Genomic DNA, 21,881 nt, shown 5'->3' with positions numbered 1-21,881 from the left:
AGGAAAATTAAAATAGAAGGGGGAAAAAAAATCAGCTTTGTTCATCCTAGGTTGTTCAACAATATTAATCAGGAAGCATATTTCAAACAAATGCCTTTTTGCAAGGTTTTTAAAATTAGTTTTAAAACTGAAACATCGTTAAATTGAATTAAAAAAAAAGAAAAAAACAAAGACCGAAAAACAAGAAAAGCTTGAGAATGAGGACTGGCACCAAGTAAAGACTGGCAATGAACCAAGAACCATCCTTTCAGCCTGTGTCTGTCACCTGAACAGTCAGTGTCACACACAGCCACAGCCAAGTGCACATGGAGGGCAGGAGGCAACCTCCACATCTCCCTCCGTGTCAGGAGACCATTTTCCTTAGTGCCAAAATTCACACAGGCTCTGAACTCACTCCCCTTGGTTTAATTTCTTCTGAATACAGAAGTCAGTGGCTCTCTGCCAGTTTATTAACTGAGAATCATAAACCCGATTTATTAACTCACTCACACCGAGCTGCCCACAAAAGCCCTTCTGTGGAAAAGTCAAAGACTGAGTCTCAAATAAGAAGCAGACAGGAAATTATTTTAATATGGGATTTCAATCATGTACCAATTATAATCTCTTTGGAATTTGTTGCCTTTTTGCCTTTTCTCGGCTACTGTTTTTAACCCCAACATGTGCAGGAAAGTGCCCTTTAAAGTGATTCCCTCTCAAATCCAGGAATCACTGTTGACTGGGGAGAGGTCTGTATATGGACCCTGTGATGTTCTCCAGCCACATCAGTGGAGTTACACTAATCTTTCACTGTGCTGTGAAACAGAGCTAGATAAATCTCCATTAAGGCATAAAGTGAAACCTATTGAACTAATCTCTTCTCCTCCTAGGAGCAACATCACTTTCTGGCTTGCAGAATGTGTTTTTCAACAGCCCAGCCACAAGACACTTGTTTCCTATGGAAGAAAGTCAAATATTTTGCAAGCCAACAATAAATAATGACGTTGATCATGTAGCCAGGGGCTGTCCCCCACCCAGCCATCTCACCAGTGTGGGCACATTGCATAAGAGGTATGATCTTCTCAGAGAAATTTGCCAGAATTTACTGCTAATAATTTTGACTAGTGAGAATCAGGAGGAATGAAACCACTTAGAAATTCTTCTCATAACAAATAGAAGTTGGAAGCAGCCTTTGTGTATTTAAAATTCCATGACAAATTAACTCAGGGGTTGATTTCAGAAGGAGGAGAAGAAAGACAAAATAATCTGCAAACACACAGATTTTGGTCTATGATTGATTTGCTCTGAAGAAGGATAATGCTGCTGTTCACCAGCAGTGAACACCTAGTGCCCAAGCCTGTAAGGGATGGAGAAATTTGGAAACACCAAGAGATTCCTTAAGAACATGGACAGCTGTGCTAGCAGGAGGTGGAAATCAAAACTCATTAAAAATAAATGACCCAGATTTCCTGATCAACTAACATTAATGTTATTTTGTATATCCAAAGCCCTAGCAGGTCACAGTGGCATCATCCCCAGCAACACACAAACACATGGGAAATGGCAGGCCACAGTCATTTATTTCTAAGTATTTTTGCAGCTTGGGAATTTTGGGATATCATTTCTGTTAAATGTGCAAATCATTCATCATGCAAGCTTTCCTGCCACGAGAGGGGAGAGCCAGGCAGGGGAAACAAAACCAGCCAGACCTTCCCAACAGCTCAGGAAGAGTCAGAGGGGACTTTGCTGCAGCCCTAATGGGTAAAGAGCCCATCCCCAAGGTGGCAAACATGTGTGGCCACCTGAAGATGTAGAAAATGCTAATTTAAAAACAATATGTATACAATCACATAAATATCTATATAAACACGTAGCTATGGGTATTTATACACACATACAGTATGTATATACATACATATAGAGTTATTAATTCAGGATGCTGTAAGGGGAGTAACTGAGTCATGGGCAGCAAGGAAGGAGAACAACTGCTACAGTCATAAGAAGTTACAGAGAATCTGGGAAAATGATTTGTCACTGTGTATTGAACTATTATCTAGGCAAAAAGCTAAACGCGGGACAAGTTAGATTTTTCCTGAAGTTCAGCAGAAAAAGAAGTCCTTGGGTATGAGAAATACAAGGAAGAGTGAAACACACCAAATAAATACAAATTTTTACATGATTTACCCACATACACCCAGACACGTGCTTACTGAATAAGAACAACTACACATTTGCACTTGTTCACTCAGTCACATGGCCAATGGGTTTAAAAGGGTAAATCTTAATGTGTAAAATATTAGATTTCAATCCATGTAGACCTGGGAGAGAGATAACATTTCCCTGCACAGAAATCACTTTGTGTTTTTTCTTAAAAAAAGTTTTAGATTCTTCCCTGTTCCAGGATATTTGTACAAACAGGATAGTTGTAAGAAAAAAAAACCACCCAAACAAACAAAAAAACCTCTGAATTAAAACTTTCTTAGAAGTTCAAATTAAAGCAACATTTGCAGGGCAGTGTAAATTTGGAAACCAGAAGTCACGGGTGGTGGGCAGAAGACTTTTATCCCAATTCAGCAGTTTCGACACACTCCCCCAACAAGTGTTACTGAAATGGAAAAACTTTGCAAACAAAACTTTTACTGCCAGAAACAAGCAATAGTGCCAAGTCAGTATTTTCCAATGAAGTTAGACTTCATTAAAAAAAATGCCCTCTCAGGCCTACCTGTAAGGGCAATTTTGTAGCTGTTCACTGTTGATGCAAACAGGGGCTACCCAACACCACAGCCATCAGCTTTGGGTGTTAGTGTCCAGAACCAGCTCTTGCTTCATGTGAGGAGAGCAGAGACATACCCAGAGACTTTCCAGACTGAGCACTTCATGCCTATTTTCTCCTGTTTTATCCTGAGGTTCAGAGCAGTTTTTGGGTCAATCTTCAAGCCAGGGGAAGAAAGCAGTGTGATGTTACAAGAGACACGAGCATCACCTCCCACCAACTAGTTATGCAAAGACTTTGAACAAATATTTAAACTAAATTCCCAAATCCTGGATCTGATTCATCCATCCTTCAGGAACACCCCGGTATGGATCAACCTTTACAAAAAATAAACGTAGAGCCCAGGGAGGGCTGCACATCCATACCCATCCTACTCACACAGCACCAGGTGGCAGCAAGAGGGGAAGAAAAACCTCCCAGGTCCCTGGAGAAAATCCATGTTATTTCACAAACACTCACTCCAGCAGTTGAACTGTGTCCTCACTGGGACATATCACGTTGAAAGAATAAGCTAAACATGACATTAAACCTGATTTTGCCTTTGGCACGGAAAAAGAACTGTATCTGAGACGTGCAGGCTGGCTGTCAGCACCAGCCATGAGTGCTGCAAAACCTTCCTTCCACCTCACACTCAGAGAAGGCTGAAAATCCCACATGAAGTTGTATTAAAATGGGTTTTTCTTTTTATACACCAGCTGTATCCGTGGGTGGGTGCCCGTGGGTCTTCAAGGCTGTGCTTAACTTTCCAGCTGCAAAAGAAATCTGATGACACTCATGTTCAGGAACAAGAATGTTGGGACCTGTGTGTTGGTTCTGGCAGGGTTGGGATGGAGCTTGGACGTGCTGGACCAGACCAAACAGCCACAGGGAGCTCAAGTATGACACCTCCCCAGGGAAGCTGCTGCTTTGAGTTTCCAGGCCTCATGGTAGCAACAGTGGAATAAATTGGTTATTAAAAGTAACCTCTTTCACACTGGTGGTGCCTGGGTGACTGTCACTGCAGTGACCAGCTCCGGGACACGTCTGCTGTTCCACTGCTGCATCAGTGATCCCCACAGGGCCAGGTGATGGAGAGAGTAAATAAAATGGGTCAGATGGAGCCATTTGACTCAATTACTCCCTGGTTTGTTCAGCTGGGCTGACAGCAGCAGAAACACTCCCCCAGGTACTTGATCTTTGTGTCAGGTCAGGGAAGGGATGACAGTGGGGACGACTGTGCCCACATAGGAAGCCCAGGGGAAGGCTGGGGTTTAGCACAGGCCCCCCCTTGCCCTCCGGGGCTTCCCATGGGGAAAACTTGTTGCCTTTATGCTTCTCTGCAACAAAATAAACTAAGCCAAGCCCAGAGTCAGGGCCCCAGCAAAACCCACAGCCTGCCCTCAGCAGGTCCCAGGGGCAATGGTGGTTCATCCCCATGGTCTAACAAGTGCTTTCTGCAGCACATCCAGCCAGACTTGTCCCACTTCCAAACATCTAAATAGTTAATTACCCCCATCCTCAGAAATGGTTTATGGTACGATGTCTTTCTGTGGTGGAGAGTGTGTTTTCAGGATGATGGATTCTTAGTTTAGAGAAACACAACTCTTGGATTAATATTTTTTTTTTTTTAAAAATCTGAATCCATCAAGGCAAAAGACAAAAAAACAAATTTAAGTCTTGGTTTAAATCAGTAGGAGGGATGTGATTTAAAAGGGACAGAAGTATCTCTTAAAAGTTTCTTTGCTTGTTTCTTAGAGATATAAGTTGAAAGTTTCGATATAAATCAGAAAAAAGTTTTTCAACGTGACCATTTTCAACAGTTGCCAGAAAAAATGCTCCCCTTGGCTGGGCTGAGCCTTCTGGCTCTCCAACAGCATTTGTCTGGAGTCTGTGAAGCTCCAACCAGGCAGTGTCCCTGGGGATGGACACCGGCATGCTGCACAAACAAAGTCTGATTCACATTTATCAGCTGTAGTGAAGGAACAAGGACCTGGTTTATGTGTGGTCAGGTTCTCAAACAAATATAGGAATATATATTCAAGCTATCTGGAAAAACAAACATCTGGCAGCTCAGCCAAGAGCAATACACAGCAGGATGCCTGCTCTCCGTGTGTCTCTGCAGCACAGAGGGACAATCCACAGGGACTGAGCTGCATTCCTGGGATTTCACTGCTGTGCCCCATCGAGCACATCTGAGTGTGCATCTCTGTGCTGCTGCAGGTGGTTGCTGCACCCTGCTTGATTTTCCTCCACAATTGCAAAGAAGTTCAGAAAAAGTTATTTAGTGGTTTGAATTTTTGTTTTGTTATCAATAATCGATTTTTTGTTTTGTTTTTGTTTTGGTTTTTTGTTTGTTTGTTTTGTTTTTTCTATAATGCTTTTTTTCTTGCTGTTTTTTCCTACCAGCTTTCTGCTTCAGAAGGATGCTCAAGTGGCATTTGCAGGCATGTCACAGCATGAGGGCAAATGCTGCTTTTCAAAAGCTTTTGGATGAAACAGGGAGAAGGGATTGAAGGGCACGTGCAAGCTCAGCACTGCCTCCCAGAATTTTGTATGGACTAGAGACACATCTTGGACAGCGTATACACAAATGCCTGCATACAAAATCAGATCCATTGGCTGACCTCTCCAGCTGCCCTTGGTTGAATGCTGTACTCCACTGTGCTTTTTGAAGCCATTAGTGACAGCTAAAAGCCAACCAAAAAAAAGAATCAAAGCTGTCTGGTGGTTATTCCTACAGCCCAAGGAAAATGGGGTTTAATGAAGCTGGCTGGGATCCACACCCCTCCACCCCCAACGAGTGCAGAGCCCATCCCTTGGCCAGGAGTAAATCCCTGATGCTTCAGGAACAAAAATATCTCAGAAAACACCTAATGCACTGAAATAGCATCAGTGGAAGAGAAGGGAAATGCCTGCCTGCCTTCCGTAAAAGTCAATCCACCAGTTCACATGCTGCTAGTGTGCAGCACAAAACCCCTCAGTTTCCTTTCCCCCAAAGTTAAAAAAAATTGTTTAAAATATTAGTGATCAGGGCTGCCCTTTTTGAAAACCCAGGCATGTATTTTCTATAGCAAGAGGCAGCAGAGAACAAAATCAGCTTCCCTGCTAAATGAAAATCTACCTGGTCCTCTTTCCTTCTCTCCATATTCAGGAACCCAAGAGCAGAGAAGTGCATAATTTAATCTGCTGTTTTCTCTCATACAGTTGCAAACCGTGTGGCTTTCAAGGCACATCCCTGTCTGACTGACTCCTTAGAAAGAGCAACACCAACTGCATCTCTCCCCTCTCCAACAGCACTCAGACCCTACAGCAGAATGTAAACAGCACTTCTCCCCAGCTGAAAGGGGGTTGGTGCTTTCCCATTTCACAAGACAGGGGAAAAAATACAAACCCCCACCAGACACACTGAAGTGACAGAGACACAATATTAAACAGTCAGCTCAAATAATAATTCCCAGCAAGGCTGCTCTGCAGCCTCCCCCGGTGTGAGGGCACACTGATGCTCAGGTGGCTGAGGTTTGGTTACCCCTGACTCTAAAATGCTGACACCATCCATCATGTGGCCAGCAGGCAACGTATAGACACATCCACAAGCAGAGAACAAGCCAGAGCACACCTCCCACCTAAAAATGGCCAGGGGGTTCTCTGTTTGTGTGTTAATTCACAGTCCTTCTTCAATGTTGGATGGGACAATAACAGGGCTGAATGCTGCAAGGGAGAAATGGAAGGATGGATAAAATATGCAACAGCAGCGGGTGTTTTGAGTTGGATTTGTTTGTTTTGACTGTTTGCTTGTTTTCCTTTATTTATTTTTTAGTGGTTTTTTGTTTATTATTTTAAGTTTTTATAGAAACCTTCATATCCAGCACATAGGGACGTGGGAAGCCCCAGTTCCACAGCCCATTAGATGAGGGTGAGCAGTGTCATTATCAAAAGGCTCCAGCACCACCCAGTGACACCCACGGGGCCCTCAGTGACGCTGCTGGGACAAGGTGACACTCACCGGGTTCTCCGCGCCGGCCGGGCTTCCCTCGCCTCCCTGGAGGACCTGTGGGGAGCAGAGAGCACAGGGTTAGTGATGCCCCATGGCCACAGTTTAGGAGAGTACCCACCACAAGTCCTTCCCTTCGGATCCAGCCCACCTTGTGTCTCCCCGCCTTTCCCAACTACCAAAAAAATCAGTAGGCTGCACATCTTAAACACCACTCTTTCGTAACATACAGAACTTTGGTGAAAAAGCCAAGGTCAGGCTCCTAGGCAAGCTGGGAAGCAGGTTTTCAAGTTATTGGTGTTGCCCACACAGAGGGAGCTGTCTTACATGCTTCAAAATTCTGGAAAAAATACTTTGCAGGGTGGGTGGCAGCGCTGTGTAGTTCCTGAGTGCTGCAAATGCCTGTAACTGGCTGGGAAATCACAATAGCTAAAGAATTAAAGCAAGGAACCTTTATAAACCTTTTGGTACTAATCAGTGTCTGAGTCAGAAATTTTTTTAGTGCAGACATCTGACACAGCCTAAATCTGGTCATACATTTCTGAATTTAGACCCAGGTTTCAGATGTAAAGCTTGCTTGTACTCTTACCCTTCTGGGAAGCAGTGGCCAAGGGATTGATAAAGTACCATAAATAACAAAATACCCTTAATTAAGGAAAAATGGCACTCAGACAACACACAGTTGCAGAACACTGCTCCAGCACACACAGAACATCCAGGTCCTTGACAAAGCCATAACACCGTGTCCTTTATGTCCATGTGTTGCAGCCTCTGTGCTGTAGCCAGGCTTCCCTGCCTGGGACCTGGCAGCATTCCCTCTCCCACAACAGGTGCATTGCCAGGTTGGAAGAAAAAGCCACTTTTTGCACCCTTGTGCAGCAGGTCAGCCAGCTCTGGTGGAGCATTTGCTGAGTGACAGCAATGTAACAAAAAACAAGGGCTCATTTTTTATCTGGGAAACTACACTGCTCCCTCTCCTCTCTGCTGGAAAAGGATGATAAACAAAGACTACTAAATATTTCTGTGCTCCTATAAGATTTTCCCCTGTTGCTTAAAGAGTTCTGTGCTCAAATGTGCAACTGCATCTCCAACAATGGGAATTTCAGCTGTGGGCTGGAGTTTTGCACTTTAAAGTTTGGATACACTGCCCAGCACTCCCCCTTCCCAGATCCCCACACAGTTCCAGCAGACCCTTTGCCCTCACAGGGGCTGCCGTGAGAGCCCCAAGCCCCACTTGGTCCCTTGCTATGGGAATGGCAACTTGCAGCCAGAAGCCCCAGGAACCTTCTCAAAGGATTGGTAGAAGTGTCTGTTGTAAATCCCTAATTGACTTCCTCACAAGTTTCTATGGGTGAGGCAAAATAACAAAAAAAATAAAAGAAAAAAAAAGAAAAAAAAAAGGCATATTTTCAGTCTCATTAATTCTTGAAACCACATTACACCCAGGAGAAAGGTTTACTGCCCTCCATCCTGAAGTCAAGCTGCTATGGAGAGCAACCACAATTCTGACAAAGCACCTTTTCCAACCTTAAAGACCAGAGGAGACTGAGTAATTAAAGTCCATCTACCTGCACCTCCCTCCTGGCTAATTATGGAGGTCTGACCCCCAGGCAGAGCCCAAGCCCCAGCAGCCTTCAGCCTCCCTTGGGGTGTGGAGGCTGCTTTAAACACCAGCTTTGCTTAATCCTTCCCTGGCTTTCGACAGACTCCTCCTGGATGTGTTTAGAGTGGCTCGCTCATAACCATTTTTTGCTTTACCTCTTCTGCTGGCAGCAGGCAGAAAGCACAGGGTGTTTCTTAGGGAGGAGGAAATGTCCTAATGAAAGTGTAGGAGAGGGAGGCTAAGTTTTTAAACAAGTGAGTAATGAGTTGGTAGCGATGCTTTGAGGCAATTTAAAGGAGGGTTGATGTCAAAGGGTGAACGCACGGAGCTCCCACATGAGGTTCAGGTTGGAGTCATTCAACTGAGAATGTGAGAAACCTGCAAGGAACCAAATATGCTGTACAAAATGGGAAATTAATCCTGTTTGTTTGGGGTTTTTTTTTAAAAGTTTAAGTGATTTCTTGATACTTCATGCCACAAGAGAAAAACTGACTTTTGCCTACATCCCAGGAAATATTCCCCATCCCAGGAAATATTCAAGGTCAGACTGGATGGGGCTTTGAGCAGCCTGATCTGGTTGAAGATGTCCCTGCTCATTGCAGGGGGATTGGGCTAGATAATCTTTAAAGGTCCCTTCCAATCCAACCCATTCTACGATCTTGTAACCTTTCCCTACAGTCCTTAAGAAAATCTGTAAAATGGGTGCAGCACATTGAATTAAAAATATATTTCAGAGATATTGCCTGTGGCAAGTGTGAGAGAACCAAAGTTGAGAGAGGAAAAACTAAAAATCCATTCTCATCTGTTTTACTTGTTTTTACCTGAAAGCAATTTGGTAAAGAAAGAGAGAGAAAAAAAAAAGAAGAGAGATGTGTTTTAGAAATCAAATCTAGAAACCTGCTGCCATTTAGTAGCTGGATTAGGAAACATGTCTGAGGAGAGAAATCTTAGTGGGGATTAAAAGAAAGAACATCATACCCAGTATCTACTTTGGGCAAGAGTTGCAAGTCTCAGCCCTGTGATGCAGATGTGGGCAAGCAGGACATAAAGCTCCCAGCTCCAGGAGTCATTAATGCTATCTGCAACCTTGTAAATCAATTGTCTGCACAATTGGGAATTATTATTTTAGCAATTTCTAGCCTATTCTGGGCGCTCAGCTTTAGATACTGTTAAATGAGTTGGGCATAAAGTGAATCCATATTAAACCTCTTGTTTCCAACCCCTTTAAGAGACTACAAAGCAAATTAAGGAGGCCTGAGAATTTGTTTGAAGCTAAATGTTCACTGTAAACTGTTACCTAATGACTCCATCTCCCAAGACCTTGCAGCCTGATGCTTGTTCAATGTAATTAAGATTTATGTTGCATTAAAGTCAATTTGGCAATAGCCAAGTCTTTTCTCCAAACTGTGCCAGCTCCACTGTATCAGTTCTGGGAGTCCTTTATTTACATTGTTATGAAAGGCAGTTTTGGAGAGCAGAATGAATACAAAGCATAACACAGTCTATTTTTAAACAACTTGTCACGTTCAAGCTAAACAATCTTAATCCAGGGCATAATATGCAATTTCTGACAACACCATAAGATCTCCAGTAAGATGATAGATTTAGTAACCCAAACCCAAAGAAAGACAATGAAATATATTGCTATTTGAAAATATTATGAGGAAGAGACGATGGATGCATCTAAATAATAGCTTCTCAGAAACAAGGTAGAAAGTTCACAAACAGGCTCACAATTGCTGGGTAGCAGCCACTTATGTCATCTACCGTGGGCAAGTAAATGAAATATTAAAAATCAACATCACTTTATAGCTCACACAAAATATTGACAAAAGCCAAGCCCATGTAATTGTCCACAGTGTAGTAAATAACCTTTGTGTGAACTAATTTACCCACTGCAGATTGGGTAACTACAAATTGGGCTGCTTGATGAGCACTGTAATCCATCAACACTGGGAAAGCAGGTCTATGGTACATGTGTTTATTGTCTTTTTACCCCTTGTAATTAAAGGAAGTCTGGTCCTTAACCCATGTTCCCATGGTTAAGAGGCTGCATTGCTGCCTCCCAGCCCTTCAGCTGCATGGGCAAATTGTGGCCTGGGCAAATTCCTGCTGGGCACAAGGCAAACCAATGTTCCTTGAGGACAGTTTACAACGCTGCTAAGAAAGAACCTGGTACCAGAAAAAACTCACTGAATACAGACACTGCTTTTTAAATGTTATGCCAGTAAAGCACATTTTACCCAAGAACTTGTGGCACCAGCTTGTGCTTTTCCTTTTACATTTCTCCTACACATCACCCTTTTCCACTGAGAACGTACACACAGGCACGTACCATGACTGGACACATCTCTTCCTTCAAGCCATGTGCTGCTTGGGCACTTAATTTTTGGATATGTGAATCCAAAGTAGCTAGAAACAGCATTCAAGTATAAACCTTGACCAAGTGAAATGAAGATCTATCTTACTGGATTCCTTAAATCAGAGGGGTTTTTTCCCCTTGCAAGCACGACACAGTGAGCTGATCATGTTGTGGCCTCTCAATGATAAATGTTAAGGTTACTTTTAGGACCTTATTTTCTAGAGGAGCTCATATCTAACATACTGTGCTCTAACACGCTATTAAGTTTTACACCATTGTTTACACCACTCCTGGTTGCATTTAATTTTGGGTTTTTTTTTTTGTGACCTTGGAATGGTTTAACTTGTTTCCCCTTCTTCCCTTTTGGCATTTTTCAAGTTGCTTTCAACATAATCAGTGTTTTTTCAGTTAAGAATGAATCGACCAGAAGAATAGCTTGAACAAATTGGTTGGTTCAGCCACTCTTAGAAAAGTTGATTTTTTTTTTTTTCATATGGCTTCACTTAGAAGGAAGGAGAACTTTGCAGCACAGCACCGTGGGGTCTGGTATCGAGCACGAGGAAACCACGGCCCCGGTCTAGCTGGCTGCTCCTGCACAAAGGCCAATTTACTTTCTTGTTCCCTGGGGAGAAGGTTTATGGTTCATGGGCAGAAGTCAGATTCTGAGATGCTTGCTCAGCTGATACTCATCAGGTATCCAAGTCAGGCTGTGGCTCCGAGACCACAGATCTGAGATTAAACAGTTTTGGGTCACAACACTTTGCGTGAACCTTCCTGGCTTTGGATTCCAACAGGCCCAAAGATTCAAAGCAAATATCAGAGGCAGATTGGAAACATGCAGCACCTACAGTCCACAGAAGTTTTCCAAATAAAACAAAATAGTAATATCTAGATTCATTTCAAATTTGGCCCAAGTGCCCAAAAAGCTCTCTGAAATCCTGGGCTACGTTTTGTGTTAGGAAAAAGCCACCCAGAAAGCAACCTCTAGCTGTTAGCTGGGGAAAGCTCCTTGCAGTTCCATAGGTGATGCAGTTGCTTTCAAGATTCAAAAGAAGCAAGAAGTTGTTTTCCTTCCTATACCCTCACACAGTCTTTCTGAGCAGGGACTCACACAAGCATCCTCCTCACAATATATCAGGTTGAGCTGGGCTCAATCTCAGGGGACAAAGCGTTTGCTCCAGGACCCAAACTGGAATATTGCTGTTATTACTGGGATAATAAAGGGGCAGTATTTAAAATATGTTTTGACTAAATCACCTCAGGACCTCGGCACTAAAGGTATACAGCCTCAAACTCTGCTTTACCTAGAGCTGAGCTAAAATGAGGGATATCCAGGAGGAGATAGGGAGCACAGCTGGGGGGTGTCTTAAACTGCCCCAACAGGATTCAGCAGAGCAAATCCAACTCCCAAATTTAACATTCCCCATCACCACTGCACACAAGGTGTATTAACTCGATATGACACAGCATTTCATGACCAGTGACAAATTAAGGGTGTTCCAGTGTTTTTTTAACTGTAGCCCGAGAAGTCCCCTCTTACCCTGGGTGGATGCATATTGTAAAAGAAATAACAGTAAAATTGCTCATTCAAAAGCTCATTCAAAGAGTGAAATGATACATTCACACCCACCAAAACTGAAGCACTGATTAGGCTCCATTTAAAACAACTGAGATGGTGCCACTCACTCCATACTCTGGATTCCACCTCCCCCACCCCTCAACCATTTTCTCTTTTTTTTTTCCCACACCCAGAGACAGTTTCTTCAAACAGTCAAGTGCATACAGCTCTTTTGTTTAGTCACCAGGGCACGAAGATAAACTGAATTTGAGATATAAATTAAGAAGTGACTGGAATAAAGCCACAATTGCACTTACATCAAACATGGGATTTTTCTCCTCTTGTTATGGCTGGTCTTACTCAGGCCATTTCCAGATAATACACTGGCACAGCTGCAGCGCAGGGCAGGAGCAGATGTTTTCAGCATACCCCCCCTCTATTTTTAAAACAAGAGGATGCATATTTTGGCAGCTGTGGGAACTGCTATATGCAAGGTAAAAAAGTTTTCGTGGCAGATTTCAGTTTCCCACATCTGCAGGGAGGCAGCTGCTCCAGGACGAGCCCTGGACAGAGATGGGAACTTTGAACATCTTTCACAAAGTGTCTGTGCACAAACACGCACACATATTTGGTTTCATGGTTCTTTATGAGAACAGTGACCAGCTCTGTTCATCGTCCCCGTGTGCTCCTGCACACTTAAAACACTTAGAAAGATAAAGACATTCAGGTCTCAGTCCCTTCTTTTCTGACATTTACTGGTTAGGCATGGTTGTATCAACATGAATCTGGAAAATGAACACAGAAGTCCTATTCCTTCTATGGACACAAGCTAGAAATTCTTGTGGTGATAGAGCTGGGGAACAGAAGTGATGCCAAACCCACCCTGGGGCCCTCCAGTAGCAATTGACTGAAATTCATCATCCTTTTATCTTCAGCACTAGGTAACAAAGCATCACTGCCCAGAACAGAAGAGCCAGAGGATCCCCTCAAGGTCTGTTTTCTCAGAGAGCATTTGTAAACTATTTTCCTGCTCAAATAATTACTAACACAAAGTCACCTCTGGAAAGAATCAGGAAATCACCACCAATAGATTTATTCATCAGACAGAGATGATCATTGAATCACTAAATCTGCCTCTATGAAACATCATCCTGTTTACCAACACAGGGAGCAGATGCACATCTCAGGAGCACCTCTCCAACATGAGATAGTTGTGCATTTCTTGCAGAAATAAGGTAATTTCCTTTTTCCCCCAAGAACTGCAAGACACTTCTGTAAGGTAAGCAAGATAACGAAGCACTTATTGCTTCTTTCAGTTTTCAGTTACAATCTCACATTTAAACAAGTTTGACATGTTGGATTACAAAATCTTTTGTGAAACATTCAGATCTGACACAAAGTACTTGGGTTTTGATGAATTGCATCTTTGGAGCACGGAAGTACTCAGAGCTAATGCGTCTTATCTACAACGAGAATTAGCCATTCCAGAGCCAAGATCCCACAGAGAAAAAATAAAATACTCTTTGTCATTTTCAATATGCAAAAACTGAGAAGAGAAAACAGCGAGTAAGGACTTTGAGAGCAGCTGAATAATGTGGTTTCTTGGATATCTAGAGAAGATCCTGCTAACTTTAGATTACAAGTGTATATAGAAGTTATATTAGAGACTTTAAGCAAAAAAATCACATCCCTTGTATTTAAATGTTATTCTCATACTTGCAGACATATTCTGTGGATAATGCCCCTTCTGGCAGGATTTCCCACCCTCATTGTTTCCCAGTTTCCTATGAAGGAGAGCACAAGCTTCCATGTGCAAACCATAAAGCATCCAAGGGACAGGGCCAAGCCCATCCTAAGAGCAAGCTCACAACCACAGCACAATAATATCACCAACAGATTTTCCTTCCACATTACAAATCAAATCCAACATAAAAATCAAAGTTTTCCTGTTTCCAAACTCATCCAACACTGCACTTACATGTCACAATTTCAGCATCTCTAAAAACACTGGTTAAATTCTTCCTCCTGTGGTTTACAAAAGAAACATTTTTCCCCTGTGCAACCCTCTCTCCACTCCAAATTTCCTGCATGCAGGAGGCATTTCCTCCACCTTTGTAAGAACTATCTTGTTTTCTACACGTTCCTCCACAAGCATCATCATCTTTATAAAGCAAGATCAGGAATACCCTGTCAAACAAATATGAAGTGAGCTTCTGGAGCTGTTTCTTTTTCCATTACCTCCATTAACCCTTGACCAGGGCTACATGATGCCATATGCTTCAAAAGACAGGGAAAGAGCACATCTTATTGAAACAAAACCCAAACAGCAAAATCCCTTCCACGAGGATGAAGCCTTGTTATACATAAGTAAAAGCTGCACAAAACAAAACTTCACGTCACTTTATCACAATGACAGCAGTGTCACACAAGTAAATGGCTATAAACTATAGATATTAGCAAGGCTGTTTCAAAATAGTTTTACCCCATATAAAACATCCAGTGAAACTCCCACACTGGGAATTTCAACAGAATTAAGTGATGGAAGATGGACACAAACAATCCTTCTCCCAAACTCCCAAAATGTAATTGGTGTGTGAATTCACACTGCCTGAATTATCCAACAGGTAGTTCATTTAAGAATCAGACTCATTTATGTTGGAAAAGACATCTAAGATCATCAGGTCCAACCATTAACCCACCATTGCCAAGTCCCTAAACCATGTCCCCAAATGTCACAGGAAGAGAGCAGACCATCTGCAAGCAGAGTTGCTGACCCAAGGAAAAAGAAAATTAAGTCCTCTCTCTTTTAGGTAGAATAAAATCTCAGTACGAATGTAAACTTGTAAATACAACTCACACATGCCTCAAATGTCCTTATTCTTAGTTTCTATTAAAATAAAAAATTTTTAGAACGAGCACGTAAATCTCAGTTTTGCTCTGTGATGAACAAGGCTGGGGCCACCCCAAATTTTTCTGGGTACAAGCTAAGGGAGTTACCAAATGGGAGAGGACAGGACATTTCTTGGCCTATGGGTTTTTCTTCTCCCTTCTGCTAATATATTTGCAATAAGCCTTAGAGGAAGATAAGCTCTAACTGTATATTTACAGCACAACTCAAATTCTTTGGAAATCATAACCTTTAGTGAAAGGGCAAGTGCATAACTGTATATTTGAGAGATACAGTCTGTGTCTAACAGGGTGTAGGAAATATTCTTTCTTTTTCATAGCTAGAAAGGTTCCCTTCTTGGTAGCATTTTTTCCTGAAGCATCAAAGTCAGTGGTCTAAATTTAAATGCCACAGGGCCACAATATTTTTTAGCTATTTGAAACATTCCTCTGTCCTTCCAACACAGTCCAAATGTGGTTGTCTGGAGGAGGAACTGGACAACTGAAAAATTAAGTTGCTCCACTTACAGCTTCTGGTTATCTCCTGTGTTGAGGAGCATCCAAAGTCCTTTGAAACCTCTACTTAAAATTATTTTGGGATATCTGCCTTGTCAAAAATTAAGCTTTTTCTTGAGGACTAGGGAAGTTTTGTTGCCAAAAGGCTTAATCATGGCTAATGCTTGGACAAGGGTCTCCAGTGTAGTCCCTGGTGGTCTCACAGTCATCCTTTGGGAAGAGGTTTCACACACTGGGAGGGTGTCCTGGGGAAAGCCTGGAGAGCAGCTGATGAAGAGCAAAGCAGAAGCAGGAGAGCAAGAATGAGAATAGAAGATCTGAGGAAAAAAAAAGAGCAAAATAAATCAAAAAACAATTACACTAATGGTCAGAGAGAACCTTCAAGTGCAATAAAATATCCCTACACACCATGTCAGACCAGCCTGGCAAGGATATTCCTACTTGAGATATCTCCTGGAGGACTGGAGGTGAGAAGCTGAGTTCTCAATCTTGTGGATGCTTCACACATCAGGGTAGAAATTATAATGGAAAAAAAATGGCAAATTAAGTGATTTCAGTCCCAGAGCAGCAGAAACAATATACTTTGTTCTCACAAATTGGGACCAGGTAGGTTGGCACAAGGTCTTTGGCAAAGAAACAATTTAGCCTCAAATTTGAGACCAGAGCAATAGTATTAGATCACTTACTCAGACTTAAGATGTGAGCAGCTGTTTGGCTTTTATTTCACACAAAAGCTTATACTGTAAAAGGAATTCCTGGCCCACATTCAGATGCTATATTTGCTCATAAGCAGTGTTTCTCATTTGAGTCCTGATAATGCAATGAAATCAGTGATGAAAAATTTTTACAGAAGAGATGCAGAGGGGAAAAAAAAAAGTATTTCTTAAAAAAAAAAAACTTGGGTTTTGTTGTTTGTTAAAATGCCATATTTAGACTTCGAGTTTTCGCCATGCTAAAGATTTAATTATTGACCTTCTCCTCATTTTAACTGAGCATATAATTAAAGTACAAGTGTCTTCTCTCCCTGCCAACCTTGGGCAAACACCAGATTGACTGTGTGTAAACAGTTTGCTTTCCCACCCATCTGAGATCCTTCCAACAAAGGAATACATAAACTCTTATGAAAAACATAGTTTCCATTATATAGACAGAAACAGCACGTGCTGCAGTCATATTCACTCCTTAGAAAGAATAGTGTTTCCTGTAGCAAGTGTGAATGATCAAAACAATATAATCCCTTTTACTGCTGTGTACCTAACCTACATTGCACAGCTTCCAGCACAAACATATGCTGAGGCAGTTGCAGTTAAAATTGCCAGGTGAGGTCTAAATGGCCACACTTATAAGCACTAATAAATAAAAGCAATTAATGACTAACTTAAGAGCAACATACATATCTCCATTTAAAGAATTAGGCTTCCAGCCATAATGCTAATCCCTGTCAAGTTTGAATTCAATTAACATGCAGAGGAATTGATTAATTAAAAAAAAAAAAAAAAAAAAGCAAGACCAGAATAACATCAAAGAGCACCATCACTTTCATGCTGGGCACGGGCAATTGTTGCACAAACCCATGGGCAGCCCCTTGAAGTATAAAGGAGTAGTCCAGAATTTAATTACAACTTCCAGCAGAAGAGAAGACAACTCAAACCTGAGATACCCTGGCCACAGAGACATGAAACCTCCCTTTGCCCACGCCCAGCCCAGTCCAGGCTGCAGGGACCAGAGTCAGGGTGCAGGAGAGCTCACTCCAGGCTGGCAATGTGGATGCTAAAGCATATGGTTGGCAATGGGACTGAGAATAAAACAGCTGTAGGAAGATCAGGACAAAAAAAAAAGAGGTGTATTAGTGTGTAGAAAAACATGGCTGAGACAGCAGAAAGCCTGCTGACACTTCTCTGGCACATGCCATGCCTCGGAGGTGGGGAACAGGCCCAATTAGTGCAATGGCACGAGCCAATATGCACGAATTTGCAAAGGCAAACTCTGTTACAGCCCCTTTCTACCGTGCTTGGGGCCTGCTCTGGCCCAGAATTCAGTGGCAATGGTTGTTTCTATTGAAGTGCAAAGAGGAGATGATATACTGCTCACACATCTGGGAAATGTTTCAGTAACAACTTCATTGTAGCCCAAAATCATCTTCTGGGCCAGTTCGTTGCACAAAAGCTGCTTCCAAGCACGTGGCTCAGCTGAAGGCTTTCTGAGGTGTGAGGTACATTGTGGAGCTCTGAAAGTGCATGTTAAATTCACCAATTCCCCAAATGAACACCGTAATTTGTGTGACCATGGCTCATCTGCTTACTCAATGCATCTCATTTGGTGACCAGTCTGGTTTATTTGGCTGTGTCAGGCTCACCAGTCTTGCAAAAGCCATAATGAAGTGACTGACTTTGCTCAGCTGCTTCTTCCAGGTGCTTAACTCATTACCATTTACCCAAATGCATCTTTCAGAGGTACTTAGACCATTTTCAGCTCCAGAGTTTCAGTTGTCTATAAAGCAATAGGTTTATAAATCTTTTGACCTGACAGCTAAACCTATTCTTTCCTGTTTTAAAGTAAGAAAGGAGGTTCACTAGGATACAAAGGCAGCAGTGTGGGAGATGTTCATGTTTTTTAATAGTGAAAAGCATCTTGAGGATCAGATGGAAAATTTAAATTATTTCTGACAATCCCAAGGTGCAAATTTTTACCTGCAGATACTTGAGTTTTATCATCTGTGCATTTTAGAGATCAGCTAAACAAATGCTGGATTGCCAATTTAATTTACCAAATGATATCCAGGAAAGGTTCAAAGGTTTAGAGGAGATGAGGTATTGTTGCTCTTTAACCACTGAGATGAGATGAAAAGAGAGAGGCAATTATTCTGTGCAAAGCTATCCAATATGTTACTAAGTTTGGATACTACCATCAGTTTCCACTTGTATTTTAAGGAGTCCAAGTTTGAGAAAAACCGTGCAAAAACATGGTGGAAGAAGGAAACCAAGCCAAAGACATATGAAAGGGAAATACAAGAAGCATCTGACTTTCTTTTGCTTTGGTGTTAAGGACAAGTGCAGTGGTGGGATCACACAGACCAAAGATGCAGATGCCTGGGCACAGGAAAGACAGCACATCCTTTTGGCACAGCACGGCAAGGGAACAACAGATTTGCCAAACAGAATCAAAGAGTAAGATTTCACTTCCAAAATATGCCAATTTTTGACTTGGTTGAAGCTTTTTATCATTTTATGAGCCACTTTACCCATAGACTGCTATTTTCCTAGTCATATCTCCAGGCACTGTACAAAGACTTCTATGAACTCTCCAAGCCTACCTTGTTCTTGAAAGGCAGTAGAAAATGGCAGGTCTCTCCCCAAAGTGAAGCAGCAGGGTTGGCCTTCATCTTACACTGATTAATATACAATGCCTATTGCTGCACCTTGCCAAGACTGTAACTAAAATCAGACCTGGATTTAAAATGCAACACAATAAGTCAAATCTCCTGCTTTCAATTTTGCTTTCTGGATTCCAGGATGCACTTTTACACTATTGATATACTGGATGTAATTTCACCTGAGGATCTAAAAGTATTTCAAGTAGAAACCTTGGGAGTCTTGCATGAATGTAGATATATTGCCACTGAATTGTGAAATGGAGATAAATGAAGCCTTTGGAAGGGCAGTTATCCACATATTGAAGAGTAAGAGACGGAAATAAACACTGAAAGCAGGGAAAAAAAAAGGAAAAACCATGTTGGTAAAAGTCACAGGATTATAATGCTTTCAAACCACTGCTTCAGATGCTGCTTTTCTCCCCACAGATTAAAATTTTCTATCACATGTGGCTCATTCCGCCAAGAATTGGGTTGGTATCATTTGATTATTAATCAATATTCATAATCAGCCTTTCAGCATTTACTGCATCCCTAGTTGAGTGATGTACAGCCAGTTTGTGTTACAGGATGGGACTCTGAGGGATTTAGGGAGTGCTGAGCAATGAAGCCCAGTCTGAAGGTGAAACCAAATCCCAACATCTCCACTCATTGTAGGGGTTAGAAAACATTCCAAGAATTTTCTCCCTAAGAGTAGAAATACCTATAGATCCAACAGGGTTTTATAGAAAAAAATACAGATCTGTAGAACTGATGTAAGAACTTAAACAAAATAACTAAAAAAAAGTATTTTTCCCCCTCTCCCCCCAAACCACTCAGTCTCAGAATCCGTTCTGAGTTTGGATTTTCCAGATAATTAGAAAGACCACAAAGCCAGTAAATTACCAAAGCACATTTTGCTTTGCAACCACATCTCCACATTATCTTGGTGCTACACCCGTTCAGCCCCATCCACAGCTGTGAATCCCCTGCAATTCCCACAGCCTCTGGCAGCCTGTGGTGTGGAACAACACTGCCATACAGCACAGAGCAGGTATTTCACACCACACAGTGCTCTGCCACCGGGAAAAAAAAGACCCTAAATTAATCTGACACAGAGAAATGACATCTGCTGGATTGGTGAACAAGAAATCCTGTGCCCAGGGGATACTGTTGAGGAACACCATGGGAATCTTAGGTCATGTTCTACATCACTGCCACATGCATGGGACTGGCTGCACAGATGCATAGCCATGAACCCCACTGAAACCATGTCCCCCTAAACCACTAAACTAAACTAAAATGTCCCCTAAACCACACGTTTGTTTGTTTGGGAGGTGTTCCCTCACCCCGAGGCAGAGGTGCAATAACCTTTGTTTCCCAGGTGAAAGCAAGCTATGAAGAATGGACATCTGGTTTCTGCACAACTTGGCTGTCAAACCTCTCTCTTGCTGATGTTTCTGTTTCTTATCTTTTTTACTCGTGTTTGGAGCTCAAACAAGTTCCAGCTGAGTGAAGGAGCTGGCTGCTGCAGGGGTCAGCCCTGATGGCCCCCTGCACCCCATATCCCAGCCAGGGAACTCCCCGTGGCACCTTCCCCAGGGTCAGTCTGGTGCTGGGCACCATCCAGTGTGCCACAAGCCTCCCCTAAGCCCTGGCACCACTTCACCTTTATTTTCCTCAAAAGTGACCCATAGTCTTCCTCTTGGAGATGAAAGCAAATCTTCCTCTCAGTCACAATTCCGTCTCTCCTTTTCACAGCTCTCTCTAAACTCCTCCTGCTGCTGACAAAGGCGATTTCCCACCTTTGTTTTCTTCTGGGGCTGTTGAATTATGTGTGTTTACATTTGCTGCAATACCATAGAGCAGAGTAAATTTCACAAACACTCTGCCTGAATCCATATAATAAATATATAATAATAAATCAGACCCACCAAGAAACTATGTGTCACTTGTATAAAATTGGAATGTCTAAAAAACCCCCCAAATTATTGCAGCTGCTTCTCCCCCTCCCTCCACCAAACTCCTCAATCCCCTCCAAAAACTGCTATTGCTCTGACTGACAGGGGGACACCAACAGCCCAACACCAGCTGACTGATTGACAAACCCCTTTCCTTTTGAATCTGATTTTGCTTGCTAAACCATTTGAAACATGTCAAACAAATACCACAGTTCAGCAGTTCCCTGTGAAACCTCTGCCAATTCCTTTCCCTCTGGAGAAGGCAATTACCTAATTTACAGGGGTTGGGGAATGAATGTCGGATTTCTTTTCCATAATCATTTATTAATTGTTCTCATATTGAAAATTTCGCTTTGGTGAAATAAATAAGATCCAGCCCTCGCTCATGTTGGTGGAAGAAAAATTAATTGTGCAGAAGTAGAGCAGCCCAGGGCACGAGCCAGCTCTCACTTGTCCACAAACTGAATTGGAAACTGTAGAAAGCAGTTAGTAAAAAGAGCATCTTCACAATGGGGAAAAAGAAAAGGAGAAATAAAGTCCCAGATTACAGAAATTCACCATTGCTCACTCTGAGAATTTATTGTGTTATTACTGTTATGGCAACCAGGAGAATTTTATTTTTTTATGTGTTTTGCAGAGTACAAGCACACAAGACAACTGTTCCAAAGACATTCTATTGGATATAGATGCACAACAAAAAAAAAAGAGTTTCAACAGGGAACGGATGGTATAAAGAAAAGGATAAACAACAACTAGAGTATGATCATAAATCTCCCATGGTCATTAACTCCAGCAGAAGGGACTCACTCAGGTTTACTGTACCATTTTACAACCATGAAGGAGAATTCACTCAGTGGTGTAGATGCCATCTCTTTTTTTCAGTTCTCAAATCACGAAAAAGTGCCTTTGAAATTTCAGAGGTACAAT

The 21,881-nt window shown here is 42.1% G+C and overlaps 1 protein-coding gene across 1 annotated transcript in view; it reads right to left on the bottom strand.

Moving 5' to 3' along the window:
* COL23A1 (collagen type XXIII alpha 1 chain) overlaps nt 1-21,881 on the bottom strand; it is a 175,990-nt gene that overhangs the window by 43,586 nt on the left and 110,523 nt on the right. Inside the window, exon 3 of the mRNA XM_051794203.1 lies at nt 6,732-6,776. Coding sequence (XP_051650163.1) covers nt 6,732-6,776 — 45 coding nt within the window. The remainder of the gene's footprint in view (nt 1-6,731; nt 6,777-21,881) is intronic.

This window comes from Manacus candei, unplaced genomic scaffold (assembly GCF_025592945.1).
Source record: "Manacus candei isolate 608988 ecotype Guabito, Panama unplaced genomic scaffold, ASM2559294v1 h1tg000037l, whole genome shotgun sequence".
NCBI lineage: Eukaryota > Metazoa > Chordata > Aves > Passeriformes > Pipridae > Manacus > Manacus candei.
The sequence above is the reverse complement of the archived record's forward strand: the minus strand, read 5'-3'. Positions and strand labels throughout refer to the sequence as shown.